The 19637-nt window shown below is 36.1% G+C and overlaps 2 protein-coding genes across 3 annotated transcripts; both read right to left on the reverse strand.

Moving 5' to 3' along the window:
• Nucleotides 1-1413: 1413 nt before the first annotated feature.
• On the reverse strand, nucleotides 1414-2854 carry LOC125477791 (HVA22-like protein c). 2 transcript variants are annotated; one of them, XM_048585257.1, is made up of 5 exons: nucleotides 2700-2854; nucleotides 2553-2579; nucleotides 2184-2306; nucleotides 1787-2039; nucleotides 1414-1598 (listed from the first exon to the last, which is right to left on the reverse strand). In XM_048585257.1, the coding sequence occupies exons 1-5, from the start codon at nucleotides 2768-2770 to the stop codon at nucleotides 1530-1532; spliced, it is 543 nt and encodes a 180-aa protein (XP_048441214.1). In that variant the 5' UTR covers nucleotides 2771-2854; the 3' UTR covers nucleotides 1414-1529. The 2 variants fall into 2 exon arrangements, with proteins under 2 accessions (XP_048441214.1, XP_048441213.1); XM_048585256.1 differs by having other exon boundaries at nucleotides 2480-2579; nucleotides 2700-2740.
• An 8830-nt stretch (nucleotides 2855-11684) lies between these two features.
• On the reverse strand, nucleotides 11685-13403 carry LOC125477830 (transcription factor TCP15-like). Its single transcript, XM_048585316.1, has one exon. The coding sequence runs from the start codon at nucleotides 13228-13230 to the stop codon at nucleotides 12022-12024; it is 1209 nt and encodes a 402-aa protein (XP_048441273.1). The 5' UTR covers nucleotides 13231-13403; the 3' UTR covers nucleotides 11685-12021.
• Between the last annotated feature and the right edge of the window lie 6234 nt (nucleotides 13404-19637).

Genomic DNA, 19637 nt, shown 5'->3' on the forward strand with positions numbered 1-19637 from the left:
TTGGTTTTGTCGCTCCGTCGCTCCCGCTTCATGCCACGTCACCACTGAAAATCTGGCGGGACCGGGATGGTTTGCTTTCCAAATGACCGGATTCTTTTTGGAAGGATTTTAGGCATTCTCAAATTACATTTGCTTATCATATATCATACGATCAGAAATTATTATAATTTTTTTATTTAAAATTAAATATAAGCAGTACATAACAAAAATTAGTCACACGATATACATTGAACAAATATAATTGAAAGATTCCCAAAATCTTCATAAAAATCCGATCCTCTCTCGTTTGCTTCTGTCCGTATTTGCGCCAATAGCTTGTCTTATTTGTTGACCAAGAAAAAAAAAGTCTTATTTTGTTGACCCAAATGGAGACCATGTCTTATTTGTTGACCCAAATTGAAACCATGTCTTATTTGTTGACCTAAATACAAAATAAATAAATAAAATAACCATGTCTTATATTGTTATTGTTGAGAAGAAAATAAATAAAAAGTATACATAATATAGGCGCAGTCACATTGGGTAGAGCAAACACGCTTTCTTTATATACCTGATTCAAGTTTGAATCTTGCATTTTGTAATTTAAATTAAACTAAAAAAATTATTTAATTAATTTTAACTATGTAAAGAGTAAGCTCGTTTTGGACTGCCATTTGGCATCACTCTGGTGGTCTTTTGAAATGGCACAATTGATTCTTTATAGAGTTATGTTCCCCAATATTTTGATAATAAAAAAAGATATGTCCCCCAATGCTTTGATCCAAAACGAAAAGAAGAAAGAGTTATGTCTCTTAATATGCTTTTCAAAAAGGAGTCCGATGCAAAGGTAGCGGCTCATTGCTTAACTATAGTTGGATTATAGGACTGCTCATTGAGGGCCTTTTAGTTTTATTAGACCAATTTAGTTTGGTATGAGAAGTAGAATTAGTTCGAGTGAGTGACATACTTTCTTGATAGTCGAACAAAAAGTTAAATTATTCTAACGATTTTGGTTCATTTGGAGACCAATATGTCGTGTTCAACCTTTTATTCAACTGTATAAATATATATAACTTCGACCCTTAGGTAACATGCACATGCATTCACTACTTGGGATGAAGAAGTTTCAATAAGTTGCGTGCATGACAATGATTCTTGAAAAGAAATTATAGTTTGAAGGATCTAAATGAGACTAATCAATTTTAGGTTACATGTACGAGGTCTTTACTGGATTTAGGATTTAGCGACATATTTACTTTTTTTTTTTTTTTGTTTCGTGATAAACACTCTGATGAAACTTATATATATCCAGTGAAAATTTTCAGAAAATTATTGATTCTGATCGTGTTTATGTGGTTTTAAGGTTGTATCGTATTGTTAATTAGATGTATTGGGTTGCAGCTTTTAGCAACAGATAACAGTTGCAGCCAAAAATACTCAAAGCCAAATCGACACACACCATTTAATGACATTAAGACATGTAGCATACAAAATGTTCTTCAGGAAAAGATCAGCATAAATGTTAAGAAAATTAAGACAGGCACTGTGATTCAGTACATATAATCATCATCAAAGATCATGTAATTGTTGCTCTTCCTGCTGGTTCTTTCTCGATCAACCTGCAAATCAGAATAAAAAAACAATATTACATCACATATTTGCCACCATTAAGATTCCAAAAAGACGGAACGACGGGCACTACTAATTAACACCGATATAAACAGTCCCTAACTTAATCACATTTGCTACCAGTGAGTGAGGTTTTATAGAAAGACCGCACATAAATTAGCTAGGCATATCAATGTACCTTGCTTATGAGCCTTTCAAATGCATCAGTCCCATTCTCTTCCATGTATTTTTCGGCAGCGGTTAAAACGTCATCCGGCTTGCTGAAGAGGCCGGCGCCCTTCTTTCTTGGGAAATACCACATCTGATGAGCAGTTTGTGGGTTCATATAGTATGGTCTGATGAATCGTCGATAAACATATGCAGCTCCATTGAATTGTGGCAGCACCAACCAACATGTGAATATCAACTTGGCATAAGTCCATACAGGAAGGCTGATCGACAGTAAGGATATTATACTATAATTAGGGTTATAATTTGCCGCTTTCTAACCTGCTACTTAATTAGATATTAAGAACTAAGTCCGGAATTAATATGAACAATTTATCCCAAATCTAGCAAGAGAAAAAGCACAGTACCATTCAAGGACTTTGGCGAATGTGAGCTCGAAGATTGTCATCAGAGAATACAGAACCCAATAGGTTAGCCATTGTTGATCATCGGTACGAGACTTGGTTTCTATTGCCCTAATTGAAGCATATCTAGCAAAAAATCCCAATAATTAATATCATAAGAAATATAGGTGACGGCATTATGCATTTATTAGTAGCAAAACTTCTATCGTGTTTCGGCGTATCCTATATATGCACATTTCTTTTTATTGGATCCTTGATTAAGATCTGCCGTGGAAAAAAATATTTAGTATGTAAGATACCCCGAAGTGTAACAAAAAATCCCTATTAGCAGTGTTGAAGAAGAAAGGCACAGAATCATGACACCATACTTACAGGGGATACACCAGTGTGACCAGAGGCCTGCAGATGAGAGACAAAGAATCCAACTTAGATATGTTTAAGGACCAGGTTAATTAAGCAAGAAGAATCATACGTATATATAGTTGTAGAATTTAGAGAGGGAGGTGGAGGGGCACATACAAAGCAAGAACATCTAAGTTGTTAACCACAACTTGTAGAAAATTCCCAGAATTATTATTGTTACGACCCATCTCTCTTGCTAATTTGCTTTGCTATCTATATCTTCTTGGCTCTTATAATATTATGAGTTGGGTCTATAAAAACATAATAAGATTGGAGAAGGGGTTTCAAAAAGCTGGCTATAAAGGTGACAAGAAAGAAAGGGTTGAAATGTTGCAAGGGGGAAGCTGATTTTGCGGAGAATCTAACTGTACACAAGAAATTAGGCACCGATTTTTTGAACTTCGGGCGGGATTACAGTCCCTAATCATCATTAATACATAAGATCTCTCTAAGATCTCTGTTAAGTCCTTATCCAACCTTGTTAATTAATTATCCAAACTTGTTGCGAATATAGTTTTGCTCTAGTTGTTACCCCTAAATTGCCTTAGCCTCGAAAGCGTGTCATTACTAAGTATTGCTAGTAGGCAAGTTAATTAGATTGTCAAGTCTTAATTCCAACTGAAAAGTTGTGCATCGAATATGAATTACTTGCTCAAATCTAATACGGGTCACCATTTCTGTCCCCCAAATCACTTGAACAGAATAAAAATCATCCAAATATAATCAATTGATATCACGGATTAACGGTGATATCTCACGTTATTGTCACATAATTAACATAAAGATCAGTTTTTTTAAGACTACTTTGCACGAATCCTTCACCTAAAAAAGATTAGTAGATTTGATATTAATGAATATGAGTAATAATTGGTGGGCCCAGATAAATTGGAGCGGGGTTTTAGTTAGTGCTTCTGCTATCTAGGCCCAAAATCTAGGAAAAAAACAAATGAAATGCGTCGGCGCATGCGTAACAGTGCAAACAGTTGCACATATAAAATTAAAACTTTAACCAAAAGTTTCTGATACTGTTCATTTTAACAAAAAAAATCATATTTTTACACTAAAAAATCAATCATGGTACTATTTACTTTACTCTTTATTTTATCTTTATCGTTAAAACTCAAAGTTTTCAAACCTTTTTCATTAGTTTTTCTTATAAAATTCTTTCACCTAATAAAACGATAAATTTGTTAAATTAGGGAGTTGACAGGATATGAACCAATGTTGTGACGCTAGGAACAACACTTATCTCCACTACTGTGCAATATAAAATTTGAATCTATATACTTAGGGATGGTTTGGTATTGCTTGTACTTTGAAAAAAAAAAATTGATTCTGTTGTGCTGTGAGAATAAGCTCATTTTTAATGATTCACGTTTTCAGTTTTTTTTTCATCCAAAATTGTGAAAATAAGCTATATTTAAGTGTTTACCAAACATCTTTTTGAGCTCAGCTTTTTTTTATACCCAATTTTTATAAAATACCTCATTACCAAACCAATACTTATACATATTGCTATGGACAGTATTATTTTAATATATTTAATAACCTTCCTTCAACTTCAAATTTTCTTTCCATTGAATCAACAGGAAAGCAATGGCCAAAATAGGGCAACTGCACTGCAGCGTACTGTCACTGTCAGGCCTAAAATTGCTTACGGTATCCAAATGCATGCACGTCACATTAATACATGATTTAATTGTTAGCTGTAAATTTATTTATTTATATATTATACCAACAAACATACTAGTTCACAGCATTGGTTTCCATTAATTATTTTGCTCTTTAATTTTTTGTTTTTTGTTTTTTGTTGTCATTCATGAATAGGAAAATTAGTACTGATTTAGTACTGAGGTGCTTTTATAAAAAATGAGTATAAAAAAAGTTGAGCTCAAAAATCTGTTTGGTAAATACTTAAAAACAGCTTATTTTCACAGTTTTGGGTGAAAAAAAGCTAAAAACGTGAAGCAGCAAAAATAAATTTATTCTCACAGCATAACAGAAGCAGTTTTTTTTCAAAGCACAACAATACTAAACCTCCAGTCTCTTAGGCGGTGTTCTTTTGGTTGAAATCTTAGGCCTTATTTAGTATAGAGGATTGAATTGGAGCAAATAAACTATTATTTTTAAGTTATGAAAGAAATGAAAAGGTTGTGGCTGACTTGGAGGTAGGATACAGTCTAATTATCTTCTTTAAAGTGTAACCCCATTTTAATATCCTCAAAATGAAAAAATCATTCTACTCTATCTTTAATATATTTTGAATATTAAAAATTATCTATTAATCTAATTCAATCATAAACAACAAATAAACGAGACCTTAAAAATTCAAAAACGATACCGAATTCGAATATAGTATTAGAACAAACCAGAAGCATAGCTAACAAGCTCAAACAGTTTGAAGACAATATTTCTTTCAAATATATAAAAATTAATCACAATGATTAGAGAACTATAGTACAACGAATCACATGCATACTTATTGAAGCATTAACAATATTCATTTTAGTAACGTTATCATCATGCGGTCGGATTGCAGTTAAATGAAAACCACTGTATGAAACAGTAGCTAGGTTGGATTTTACACTATTATAGTGAAGCATCTGGAAGCTCCAATGATGAGCAATTTTACCTTCATGGCTAACTTGCGTATAGTGCTACTTGAATAACAATAATATCCACCGGGGCCAGCGATATTGATCGTCTTACCTACCAATGTGGCATGGAGATTTTAAAGTCCTCTTGCCATACACTCATATATCTTGTTCTATATTTCAATATAAAATGGAGGATGACTACAATACTGATAGAGTAGATATGTTGTTCAGATTGTGATACTTGTCATGAGATTAGAGACTTGGTTAGATAATTGTTAAGCTTGTAGTGTCAAAGACTATAAAGTCTCATTCCTTGCATTACTTCTTCATTCAGAAATAGAATCAAGAATTGTTCTTTCCTCTTCTTCCTTTCTTTATGAAGTTCTTCCCTCTCTTACAAAATTTACAGTGTCTAAATTGATTCATATTGTATAGATTAACATGGTGTCACAGCGTGTTGGTCCATGTGTGAAGCTCAACAGTTACAAGTAGGGTTGGGCAAACGGGTCCTGGACCCGCGGGTAGGGGCGGGTATAGGCGGGTCGGGGCGGGTCCTGTTTTTAAATAGGAGAAACGGGGCGGGGCGGGCCTAGGTAATGGCATTCTAGGGTCGGGCCGGTTCTAGATTTATAGAAAAAGGGGGCCCCGAACCGGCCCGTTTGTAATTGAAATGGACGGCCCAGATTGAAAATAAACATACCTTCCAATCATGACCGTTGGTTTTACCCTAATTGAATATGATTCAGTGAGATGTGAGAGTCTTTGCTCTCTCTCGATCGACCTCGACCTCTCCGTCTCTGAACTCTGAAGTCCGACATCTCATCCTCGATTTTCTTCTTGATTGTTCTCCTCGACCTCTCCGTCTCTGAAGTCCAACCTCACCTCGACCTCAACCTCTCCGTCTTTACTCTCTCTCGACCTCGACCTCGATCTTCTTCTTGATTGTTATCCTCGACATCTCATCCTAGACCCAGGCACCCGCACAAGCCATCTTCCCGATTCTTGTTCACTCTTTCCCGACGACATCACCGCCGTCGTGATCACCAACACTCCATCGCCGTTGCCAGTTCAGGTGAATTCTTTAACCTCTTTTTTTTTTTTTTTTTTTAAATAGGTTCTTTAACCTCTGATCTGATGTATGTAATCTGTGCTCAATATATTGGGATTGGGATGTTCATGTTTGTTCTTGCTGATTTGGTGGATTTTTTGATTTTTTAGCTTGTTTTCACATCCAAATGTTGAGTAGAAGTCCTTGTATTTCACATATATTCTGAAGAATCTGAAGTATTTCCAAGCATATTGATTTGCAATCCGGAGACATCCATTCTATTTCTGTTCATTTTTAAAATTTTTAATTTATTTTCATTGCCATATTTGTTAAAGGTTTCAAATTAGGATATGAGAAGCATACAACAGAGGTAAATCGCAAAGAAATCTGGTGCACTGAGGATGACTTCTGGGATTGAAGGTCTATCTCTGCTAAAGACAACAAAGGTAATCTTATCCAATCAAATTTATATCTAGGTTTTAAAAGTTGAAGGTGTAATGTGACAATGGATATCAAATTTATATCTAGGTTTTAAAAGTTGAAGGTCAAACTCTTCCGACTGTTAAGTTGAAGGTGTAATGTTATCCCCCTTTGATTGTAACTGTCCCTTGAATATATATTCCAGCCCCTGACATCAGGGCAAACTCTTCCGACTGTTAAGTCATTGAGATTCCTAACTTAAGTCTTAACCGGAAGGAAACACACATGCATCTTAAAAATCTTGAAGCTTCTCGACGCTCTTGCTGGAGAGTGGAGAGTGATAAGATCTGGAAATAGAACTTCCAATGCATTAACCTCCGGCTCCTTATGAGTTATCAAAATTTACTGTTTCGTGGTTTCTGACTAACATAATATCATCTGCACGTGGTTGTATTATCCTGCTAATGCATTATCAATTTACTGAACACGGAAAGGAGACAGAAAAAGTATGCATTGCAAACAATGCAAGTTGATATAATTTGGGAAGACTTTTAACTGCTATTTGCATATTAGCGTGCATGTGTGTTCTTTTTCTCTTGTTCTTTTTCTCTTATTAGTGTGCTTAAAAATCTTGAAGCTTCTTGATGCTCATAAGCTAACGGATAAGAGCGATGTGTAATTGTGTATGGCCTTAGTGTGGTGTTTTTAAGGCTCTTGACAGGGATGCAACCAATTACAGATTGTGTTTTGGATAACTACTCGAACCTAATTACAGATTGTGTTTTGGATAACTATATATGTGAACCATCTTCTATGCTTTGCATGTGAGAATATAACTTCTTTGTCAAGTTAACATCCCTTATTGTTAACGCTATTTAATCCCTGTAACCGACTAGCTGCACTGGTTTTTGTGTTATTTTCAAGTTTTCCTGCACTGATTATGTAATATGCTTCCAATCTCTCATATCTAATGATCTCTTATGTCTTGGTTTGTGTTCAAGCTTTGAGGTAGCCTAGCATCCAATCGCCTTTGGTTGAGCAGAGCCTAATCCAAATACATATTTCTCAAATACCTGAGCATACCTCATCGGTTTCGGTAAGCTCTAAAGCTTATTTGTTTTAGATCCTTTTCATTATGTTTCGAATGTGCCTTATGAATGAGTTGACTTGGGCGTTGGAACTTGGATGTGGTTTTAGATGTTAATTTGAAATTTGTTGCGGATGTCATGTTTATGTTGTTTTGGATTATTTGATTCTTGGAATTTGGATGTCTTGGATTTTCGGATATTTTGTATGTTGATTTGATTTTTAGATGTTGGAAGATGTAATATTATTGTTTTGGATGTATTGTTAATCTATGAACTTGGATGTTGGACTTTGTATTTAGATTGGATGTGAATAATGGTGAATTTGTGCAAAATATGCATAAATGCAGTATGTGACTTTCTGCAATTGCAATTTGTGCAAATCTGTGCAGTTTGCACTTTGCAATCTGTGCAGTTTTGTGCAGATTGCAATCTGTGCAGTTTTTGTGCAGATTGCAATCTGCAATCCGTACAATTTTTTTTTTTTTTTTTTTCAAACAACCAAAAAAAAAAAAAAAAAAAGGACCCGTGGACCCGGCTCGAACCGGCCCGTTTCAACCGGGCCGGGTAATGTCCGGTTCTTATATTAGAAAATGTAATCCCCGCCCCGTTCCCTTTGAATCTAGGTCCGGTCCGGTCCCTTCAAAATTGGGCCCGGCCCGGCCCCTGCCCAGCCCTAGCTACAAGTGCTCCACGCCACCTTGTTTATGTTATCCACGTGTTAGGCCTAAAAGAGCCACTTAGTATTGGTATTTCTCTTCACTTGTAAGTGAGAGGTCTTAGGTTCGATTCTTGCCAAAGGTAAATTTGAACCACATTATTGCTAGCCAATTGTGAGGCCGTTTGGCCCACTCCCCCACCCCTAATTGTAGATAATATCGTTTGTTCAAATTAAAAAAATACAAAAAGAAGGAAAAATTAGGTTCTAATCCATAGTGATGACATTTCCTTGATTAAAACCTTATGTCTTTTAAACTTTTGATTGAAGTCCTTAAGTTATTTCCACATCATCATTTTAGATTCTTTTATTATAAGTAAGAATTTAATTGAGTGTTTAACTCCTCTATTTCATGCAACTAACTATCATCCTACATTAATTACTTTTTCAATACAATTTAATTCCTAAACGTTTTGTTTATTTTTTTTATTCTACCGAAAAAAATAAAAATAAGTGGGAAAAAATACTTTGTATTATGTATCCATACATAAGTGAGCACAATATTTTTGTATTCATATTGTGTATCCAGGTTCATAATTTTTGGGTGCAATATTTATGTTTATATTATGTACCCCATATCACTTACCTATATGTTTTTTATTGGGTCCTAGAATGTACCCATATGTCAATAAATATTGTACCCACTTGTAAACATGGATAACATAATATGAGTCCATGTGAGGTTTACCCATATGTTTATTTTTTTTTATTTTTTCAATCATAGAATAAACCCGTATGTATCCATGTGAGGTTTATGCGAAGAATGTACTCAAGTTTATAGTACATTTTTTTAAGAGAATGTACCCAATGTTTTGTAGTACATTAATTGTTTTTTCGTTAAATTGATGAATGTACACATCAGGTTGGTATTGATGTCTTCAATGTTTTGTAGTACATTATTCCTCAAGGTTATGGGTTTTAAGACTGTTATTGATGATTGTGAAGATTATGATGATAAGGATTTTTAAGAGTTTAATCTATTTTTAATATTTAAATCACAAATTATGAGTTTTTAATTCCATAAATATAGGTAATTAACTGCAATTATAAATTTTAAATTAAAAAAATAACATACATTAATACTAATTTATTGAAGTGTACACAATTCAGGGACTTTGATCAAACATTGAAAACCAATAAGGTTTCAATTAAAGAATATTGAAGATAGGGACCGCATCCAAAGTCTCCCAAAAAAATTAGGCCTAAAAGATTCCAACTTGCGTGCAACAACTCTTTGAACATTTTATATATACATAGTAAGTGTGTGTGCGCGCGCACGCGCACATTCATGAAAAATAAAAGCAAATCAACCCATGTCGTAATGCTAAAATGATGACCAACTTACACGACCGACGTTTCAGATCGATCGTTCATTGTCATTGCTTGTTAATAAGACTTAATTAATATAGGAACATATATAGGTAGGAAAAATTAATACACACACATGTATGTATATGTATGTGTGTGTGTGTGTGTGTGTGTGTCCATGAAGAACTGCAGTACGTACGTGGTATCAATGTCTATCTGCCAAGTCCTAGCTACCCACTTAACCAAAACAATGAATGAAAATGGTCCTGCAGGACCACATGAAGATCAGTAGTAGCTAAGCTAGCAAGCCACTTGATTTGATCCATCAATTAATCCATCTCTATATGTTACCATAAGAAGAAAGAAGAGGAAATGCATGCAGAAGTCAGCGAGTACCACTGTATATTATTGGTTTCAATTAATTAAGCTATGGTCAGTTGATTCACGAGTACATCGATCGTAATTGTAGCATCCTCCTGCAATGTATCATTGAGTTTGATAAAACGTGAGTAGCTAGTGCGTGCTGCCACCTTAATAAGGGTCCGAATCGAACTGATTATGCGTCGTGGCCCGTGGGGCTCTTTCATCCTGGCCTGGCCTACGTACGGAACCTGAATCACAGCCGCAATAGCTACTAGGAGAGCAGCAGTATGATGCATACTATTAATTCATGATCGTGGGAGATGTACGTCTAGCGAATCAGAACCAGACATGGAAACTCTTAAAATGAAATATGAAGTCCAATGTTATAGCGAGGGAAGCAAATGTTTCTGATTCTTAGCGGCTCATAAAATTTCAGATTTTGATCAATGAACGATTGTGTAAAATTCTACAATGGTATGGTGTATCCTATATAGAGTTGGCAAGATGGACCCAACTTGTTAACACGACTCAATTCGCTTGCAAAATTTCAACTAACGGGTGGAGATTGAATAGGCTTGGTTAATAATGGGTTAACCCGTTAGCAACCCATTAGTTAACAGGTGGTTTAGGGGTGAACCCATGAAATCCATAATCACTCATTAAAGAGTTATAAAAAAGTTCAATATTGAAAATCGAGAACTGTGGTCTAGTAGTATTCGTTTTCGCTTAGAAGTGAGAGCTCTTATGTTCGAATCTCGTGGATGGCGAATTTGATACTAAATTAGGCTGCCCATTGTGTGACTTAGCCAAACTCCCTCTCCTAGTATAAAAATATCGATTTACTCAAATAAAAAAAAAAAAAAAAAAAAACTGCATTGGAGCTGCGAGATCGGAGGAGACGGTACAGGAAGTGAAGACGAAGGAGAGTGAGAAGACGAAGACAACGACGACAGCAAGGTCCATGGCCAGCACTTTGAACGACACGGCGTAGCTTCGCGCGACTCCTCCTCTAACGCTGCCAGGGAATCGAAAGTTTGCCATTTCTTGGACTCGAAGTCTGACATTAAATTTTTTTTTTTTTATAGCAAATGTAGATGATCGACGAGTGCGACTTGGCGTTGACGGTGGCATACTGCCACCCTTGATGTTCGAGTTCAGCCTTGCAATCTTAACTGTTGACAGGAACCCGGAGGTCGACTTGGGCGGAGACATGAAACCCTTCATGGCGGAGGGTTTGGAGTTGGAGATGTGGTCAAACACTAGTGCATCTCATACACCGATGCATGTTAAAAAAAAAACTCTAGTTCGTGATCATGGGACATCATTATATACATATGTCTAGCCAGTCATAATCAGACATGCAAACCTTTCAGTTGGGGAAGCAAATGGTTCCACAGAAACAAATTTTGATCGAGTTTATATATGTTGATCCAAGATAACAAACAAATGAGCCTTAATTCATTAATAACGACAAAAATGCATGCATGTAGGCTTTCCTAAACACGATCTGTGGCAAATATGTTATAGCAATATATTATGAATTAACAGTTACTAATTAGCAACTTAAGCATGAAGAAGTCATATATTGATCACAGTTCAATCACACTGGAAAGCATGCTATATATATGTTTTTGTAATTAAAACACAACTGTCGTCCACTCATAGTATAAACGTGATGAAAACCCTAATAAAATCTTCTTAATGACTAGCTGGCTCACACAAAATATTCAACATTAAACTCAAATTCAAAGCAATCAAATTACTTGCGCCATCGCTGTAAAATGGACATATATGTACTTAATTAAGACACTAGTAATTAATTATTCTAGAAAGAAAAAGCACCAAAAACCGTAGTACTCTTGTTGTAATACTTAACCTAGCTAGGATTAATTAGTAGAGGCTACCTAGCATTGGTATTACGATCATGTCCCTCGTCCGCTCCATGGTGCGGATGATGCTGCCCGTTCGCAGTAGACTCCATGGCTACCCCGCCAAGAATAGGCCGATATGCGTTGAGCGCCGCCAGCACACCCAAGTGGCTGTCAGCGGCGCCATGACTCGTTGTACTTGATCCCAAACCCAATTGTTGGCCAGGCAATATAGCCATTGGAGAAGCGAAATTCATAAAATGTAGGCCGTGGCTGCCTCCAGCCACTGGCCCCCTATACATATTGCCGGCGTTGCCAATTGTCGGAATTGTCCACATGGGATTAATGGAATTAGTGTGCTCGTGATGAATACTCCCTTGGCTATTACTAAGGTTATTATTTGCCACCATCCAAAACGTCGCCGGAGTTGTATTTTGACTAGCCGGAATCGGGCCCGTACTCGCAGATAACAAATCTTGCTCCGGCCGAATCCGCTTTCTTGCCATGCTACTAGCCTCATCTAGAGTAACAGCCTGATGATGATCACCTAACTCTTGCTTGGCTTCCAACATTGTATTATTACTCACATTATTATTGCCAGAATGATTGAAATTCCACAACATCGACGACGGAGGAGAATTCTCAGACGACATTAACCCTACACCGGGAAACAAAATCCTTCCGCGCTGCGCGTTCTCCTCCGTAACCAACTGAGAGGTGGAGGCAGCTGCTCCGAAGTTGTTGGAGTTGAAGTAATAATTACTTGCGTTAGTCCTCAAGTAGTGCGACGGCGCCGACATGCTGGACCCGGAGCTCCTGAGCGAGATGTTGAGGGAGGTGAAGTTGGCGGGAATAGTGCCGGTTCCAGTGGCGGCGATGACAGAAGGTTCGGCCTGCTGGAGGAGCCACTCGATGGTCTCGCCGTCGGACTTGTGCCCTAGCTCCCGCGTGAGCTGGAAAACCCTAGCTGCGCATGTGGCAGGCATGCGGATGCGGCGGCCCCTCCCGTCCACTTTGGTGTGCCTGTCTTTGGTGGATGTCCTCTTCGCAGGAGGCTTCTTGTTACTGGGTTGTTGTTCTTGGATAGACGAACCGGTTCGGTTGGGGTCTGAGCCGGGGTCGGCGACAGTAGAGCATGCTGCAACTGGTTCTGGATCGTCATCGACTTGGTTGGTTTTGTCGATGAATTGTAGTGGAAAATTGGGCCTGCAGCGGATCCCATTATCTGCTTCCATGATCATATGGGGGGGGACGATCGTTCACTCACTCACAATTTTTTAATTTTTTTTAATTTTTTTTCCTTGGTTTCTCCTGGTACGAACAACTGTAGAGAGCTGACCCAGCAGCTCAATTTCTATCAATTTGTGGTGGTCTGGCCTGGCCTAGTGGGTCTCGCTCGTGTGGACTGTGGAGCATGAAATTCTTTGCAGAAAGGGGAAGGTGGCAGCTCAGCAGTTGTTGAGTTGTTTCTCTCTCCCTTTTGTGACAGGGAGAGAAGATAACAGAAAAGAAAGGATAAGGGTCAAGACTCGAGGGAAGAGGCCAGGCAAGCTTTAAGCAACAAAAATAATGAGTGGGAATTATATGGTCGGCCTATGATCCATAATAAAAAGCTCAAATTTTTCTCTTTGTTTTAAGTTGTTTATTTTTATTTTTTAATTACCAGATTATTTCAGCTTTTCATTTGGATTCGTTATATTAAGAATTGGCCACAAGAAAATATTTTAATAATCTAACAACCCTATTATATTGAAGGATTTATCAAATAATCCAACAACTCCGTAATTCTGTCTATATTTAAGTTAATCATTCATATATTATCTTTGTAAAAAAATAGATTAATCTACTAAGACATACCAAATGACTACTCATTTAATCCAAATTTATCTATATCAAATAAAAAAATTATCTTTAAGTAAATACTTATGTTGTGATAAAAAGATATTTATATGATCCGATTGATTGCGTAAAGCTCACGGATCATATTTGTTTGCTGTTTCTTACAATTATATGATAAAATACAGTTTATTTATTCATCATGTTCTATATATGCATGAACTTGGTTGTAATTCTTGAAATATTACCGCTCTTTTTAAAAAAAAAACCAAGGGTTTTGGCCGTTGAAATTATTGCTTTCATTCATTAGGAGGACGAGGGTTTGTTGTAACTTTGGACGTTTCTCATTTTTATTCGTTTGATATTTTTTCCTACCAAAAATATTAAAATTTGATGAGCTGTGTCGTTTTTATTGTGGTTAGACTGTTCCTTGATTCAGACTCCACGTGCGGAGCTCTTTTTCATTCAATCCATTAAGACAGTGGTGGCCGCAGGTGGGGACCCACTTTTCCAAGTCAAAAACCCTAACAGGGACTGATTGGTAATTTTACATCATTTTTATGAAAAAGGAAAAAGATTATCAAGTGGCTCCAATCGCATTCATGTAATCATTGCAGTTTTGCCTTTGCACCTTTGCACCTTTGCCCTTTACCTTTGGAATTAGGGTTCCCACTTCCCACCATTTTCTGCTACCTCCTCAAGGATCTTCATGGATAACAATTTACACTAGTAAAGCTTGCATTAAAGTTCGAAATGTTACATTTATCAACCACACATAAAGGATTAATTAATATACGAGTTGTAAAAAAAAGGGTGACTGTGTCAAACTGTTCATGAATGGGATAATGAATAATCAATCAACTTTATTTCAAACGCCTAAATGCAGATGCTCGTGATTTTTTCATATATCATCTAAACAGAGTCATCTCAATAATGCAACCTGAAATGTAAGAAGAAAATGCAATAAGAAATTAATTTTTTTTTTTAATAAACCAGTGAAATTGGAAAACTTTTCAATCCAACATTCTACCAACTAGCTCCACATCAATATGAATTTACAACTCATTAGATTAGATTTCAAAGTATTAGGAAATTTTAAAGGATATGTAAAATAAGAGTATGAATAAATATGAGGCTTAGTTAATTTAAAGTGAGACTTAAGACGCGTGCCTTCGTTTTGATTTAGAAAAAAAAAAAAAAATTTGTAACAGGTATTTTGATTTAGACACTACATTTTTTTGTGTCCTGTATCCAAGACATGTGAGCCACAATATTGTGCAAGATATGTGGTCCTCATCACTCAAGAACTATGATTTTGAAAGTTCAAATTCTAAAATTTGCTTTTTTTATAAAGTTTCCAAGGAACATAAGGCATCTATATGGTTTTGCATCGCTGCCAAGTAACAGTTATTATTAGCAGAATAAAGATAAGAAGGGGGAGGGGAATTCGAACACGGATCTTCAAATGGAAGAGCGAATACTCTAAACTAATTGAGCTAAATACACCTCCAAATCATTTTTAGTATATTATTTTCTTCAAGCTCTCGAAGCCACTCTCGCCCGCTATTGAACTCAACGACACAATTCAATGCAATGTCATTTATCACATATCAGTTTGTGTTTATAATATTTCATTCGATTGGCTAAAATCTCTACAGAGAAAATTGAACGGGTTTGTTTTTGATATGGTGGAGTTTGTTGTTGCCTGTTGGGCATATAAAGAAAATAATTATTGAAAACCTCATGAAGCAACTTAGGGCAACTTGTCATAATCCTCACATTTTTGCTCCTTACTCAAGCCAATAGAAGTAATAGTCTTCAATGTGATGGCTTGATGATGATGGACACTTCCGAAATTCTCTTGAACAATCTTTTGAATTCACTTGCTAAGATTGCAAAGGCTCTATTCTATTTTTTGCAAAACTTGGTCTGCATTCGATGCTTTTGATCCAATAATTCTTCAAATATGAAATTTAAAATCCCTAATTGATAAAAAACTAAACATTCAATTGACATAAACCTAGATGTTGATAAAGAGTTTGAGTGTTAGTTGTATATTGAGAGTGTGGGTGTGAGGGTAGTATTGGAAAAAATGTGGGGTGCATTAAGATAAATTTTAATTCAAAAAGTAAAAGTAGGGTTTATTAAGTATGTGTGGTGTAATCAACAAAATATAAGGTGTGAATAAAACAACCCTAAAAATAACATATTATATCTCAGAACATACATACATACATACATACATACATACATATATATATATATATATTCGTGTCGTGGCTACTTAACTTTTGATGAATATTAGGGCTAGCACATAAATTAATATCATCGTGTTCGTGGAGTAGATTATTCTTTGGTCTCAATTTTTATTTTTAATGATTGAACTTTAGAACATTGTAGATCTCAACCGATGTGCTGAACAGACCTAACAGTCAATTAGTGTAACTTAAAAGGGAACAAAAAGAAAAAAGAAGAGAAATAGGAGGCAGGAACAATTACATTTCAACAACCAACAAACCTAGCTACCAGATAGTAATCATACATATGTACGTAGAAACTAAATAAACCTTACATATAAATGGAACTAACAGTAGTTGGTATTCGATAATTACGATTAATTGAATTAAGCTATCGATCGATCAACGTTTGATTAAATTTTACTAAACTAAACTTGAATACTAATACTATAATGAGATGCACTTAGATAGTGCATAATCATGTCATTAGTATTCCAAGCTATTTACTTACCCAACTTAGCTAACTAATCAATTATATATTCCATTATATTAATTTATTTTCTTTATGATACAAAGCAGGAGAAAATTTAAATATAACCGTCACACGTCACGTGTTATAAAATGGATTTATCTCAAGTATATTTTTTTCTCTTACCACATGCAACTTCAGGGTAAAAGCTAACATGATTGTAAAAAAAAGAAAATTACACGTCAAAATGGTTGTGACAAATATAACACTATCAATCTCTTTACATAAAAATAGAAAGAAGGTGAAAATTAGGGCTTGTCTTGGCCTCGGCTCGCAATATATATATATATATATAAAAGAAATTGGACTTATTTTCGTGGAAGTATAAATTTTAGATGTAATTCTTATATTTGTCAAATACGGTTTAATATGTGCGCATAAATTCAAGTTTTTGCATTTTTAATAAATTGTTTTTGCACCTTTGTTGTGAAAAAGGCTTAGGCCTGGTTTGGTACTGAGGTGATTCTGAAAAAAGTTGGTATAAAAAAAAAGCTGGGAGCTGTTTTTGTGTTTGGTAAACAATAAGCTTTAGCTTTTTTTCACAGTTTTGGGTGAAAAAAGCCAAAAACACAAAGCTGCAAAACCCAGCTTTGAAAAACTGGTTTTTTTTTCACATCTGTTTTACATAAAAGTTTACCAAACACTATAATACTGCTTTTTTTTTTTTTTTTTTTTTTTTTTCAAAAGCACTTTTACAAAAAAAGTTTACCAAACACTCTGCTGCTTTATTTTACAGCTGCTTATTCTCACAACACAGCAGAAGCAGCTTTTTTTCAAAGCACAGCAATGCCAAACTAACCCTTAGTCATAAAGCTTAGAGCTTTGGAACCCATGCCCGTGGTATCCTATCCATGCCCTTTCAAACTACTAATTCTAATATTATCATTTAGAAAACTTATAGTTGTTCTCGTGCATAGTGCTCTGATTTCTACCACCAATATACTCCCTAGACCTCCATGCACCTCCTTCCCCTAACTAGATGTGTGGGTCTAAGCACCGTCATCTTCTAGTTTTGGACTCAGACCACCACAACTATGCCTTTGCTGCTGCTGTTTTTCATGAGGTACTCGGGGACTTCGTGCAAAGTGGTGAAAGGGTAGGGTTTAAGTAGTGGGAAAATGGCGTATTGAAGCAAAGAAGAAGGGGAGAAAGAGGAAGAGGAAGGCACGGAGGAGAAAGAGGAAGAGGAAGGCACAGACTTATAGTTGATGAATAAGGGATTGCTCAATGGACCACTCCGTTAGGTATGACAAGAAAAATGTCAAGCAAAGGTTATGTCGGTGGATATTTATTACACGTCATTATGAGATTTTGACCACAGACAATAGACTTAGCCAACGAACACTATTATCGAGCAAGGCCTAACTAGCTGACAAATACTATATTCGTCGAGCAAACTGTCTGATGTTGCGCACCATTTTTTCCCTCTTCGCGCCAAGATGTTGCCTGACGAATTATGACTTGCCCTGCAATTGCCTTTCATCACGTAAAGGTTTTGAGTAAACCATAAATGTTGACCATTTTTGCCTTACCAATAAAAATCTGTCTCATAAAGTCTATTTATCCGACGAAATTTTGTTTGCCGGACAAAAATTTTGTAGAACAAGCTCTATTTTCTGGTACTGGTAATTGAAAAAAACCGTAGGAATAAATACTTTCAGAAAAAGGGCCATTATGCTAAAAAAATATGGCCCTCATGTGGTGTCGTGGGTTCTATCTCTCCAACATCACAACATTGAAGCCACACTGTTGAAGGGATATCGAAAGAGACATATGGGATTAATACTTGATGATGATTGCCTAAGAAATCACGTGCCTTGCTACCTGGCTATCATATTCTTGCCGGTGACGAAGATGGCTTACCCTCCACATTGGCTAGCTAATAAGACTCAATCATATAAACAAATTTGTCGGAATGCTGGTGGTTGGCCGAGCTATAAATAAACCATTTTCGTCCTATTTAGACGAAGCCAGTCCCTCTTTTTTCAAAAATCACATGGCAATTCATATCCAAACATATTTTTTTAAGCACCATGGATTTAGTTAACGCTTGGTACTCAAATTCTTGGTAAAAAAGAAAGACTTTGGTGTTAAAAAAAAAATAAAATTCAAGTGTATGGCCTTTTGTGTTGTCCAAATGGGCATGCTAGGTACCATCAATTGTTTATGCATGAGCCATTTGTTAATGAAAAACTGTTAATCATTAATTAGACAATTGATTCTCACAAATTGTGTAATACACTAACCCGCTTTTAATCTATTGTCATTTAATATCAGAAGAAGTTTCAGATGCAGATTTCTATATAGTTCGAGAAAACATATCATGTGTATATACCCAAAGTGATTCATATGTAGAATGGTGTAGGCAGATTCACCTTGGACAAGGCGGGTCAGCTAACGCCCCCCCCCCCCCAAAAAAAAAACTCAAAAATTCTCCACGGAAGAACTCGGTGCCGCCCTTGAAAATTTGAGATGGGCTTGAAAGCTTCCCTCCAACTGGTCGACGAATCGCTTTTATGGGCACTGTGCAGGGTAGCTACTAGCCTCATGCCTTTGTTGCTTAGCTATGAGTATCTTTCGATAAGCTCATTCAGCATATGTTGGCACTTATCAACATGCTCGCTCAAAAGCTATTGATATTAGTCGACGTGCTTGTTTGGAAGGTGACTTGGTATCAGTTCACATGTGTGTAATATGACTTGGCAAATGACCTGAGGCCTACCAAGGTTCAATGAAATGCCAATTTCCATGCTATACAGTCCAAAAATTTTGTGCATCCCCTCCCCCCCCCCCCTTTTTTTTTTTCTCAAAATAAGATTTCCTAAGTCCACCATTGGTGTAGATATGATTTCCTAAGTTCGCCACTGGTGTAGGTATGACCTGTCCGTATGTAAAGTGATATTAAAAACATATTTAAACAATGACCTACTTAGCATCCATAGATAAATTCGTTTCTACGATTAGAAGAATACTAGCCAGAAAGATAGGGAATGACAGTTGTGCATGCACAATATTAATCCAACATAAAATGAAGGGAAAGAATGGA

The sequence above is a fragment of a genome, unplaced genomic scaffold (genome assembly GCF_019419815.1).
Source record: "Pyrus x bretschneideri cultivar Hongxiangsu unplaced genomic scaffold, Pyrus_bretschneideri_v1 Contig22, whole genome shotgun sequence".
Lineage (NCBI taxonomy): Eukaryota > Viridiplantae > Streptophyta > Magnoliopsida > Rosales > Rosaceae > Pyrus > Pyrus x bretschneideri.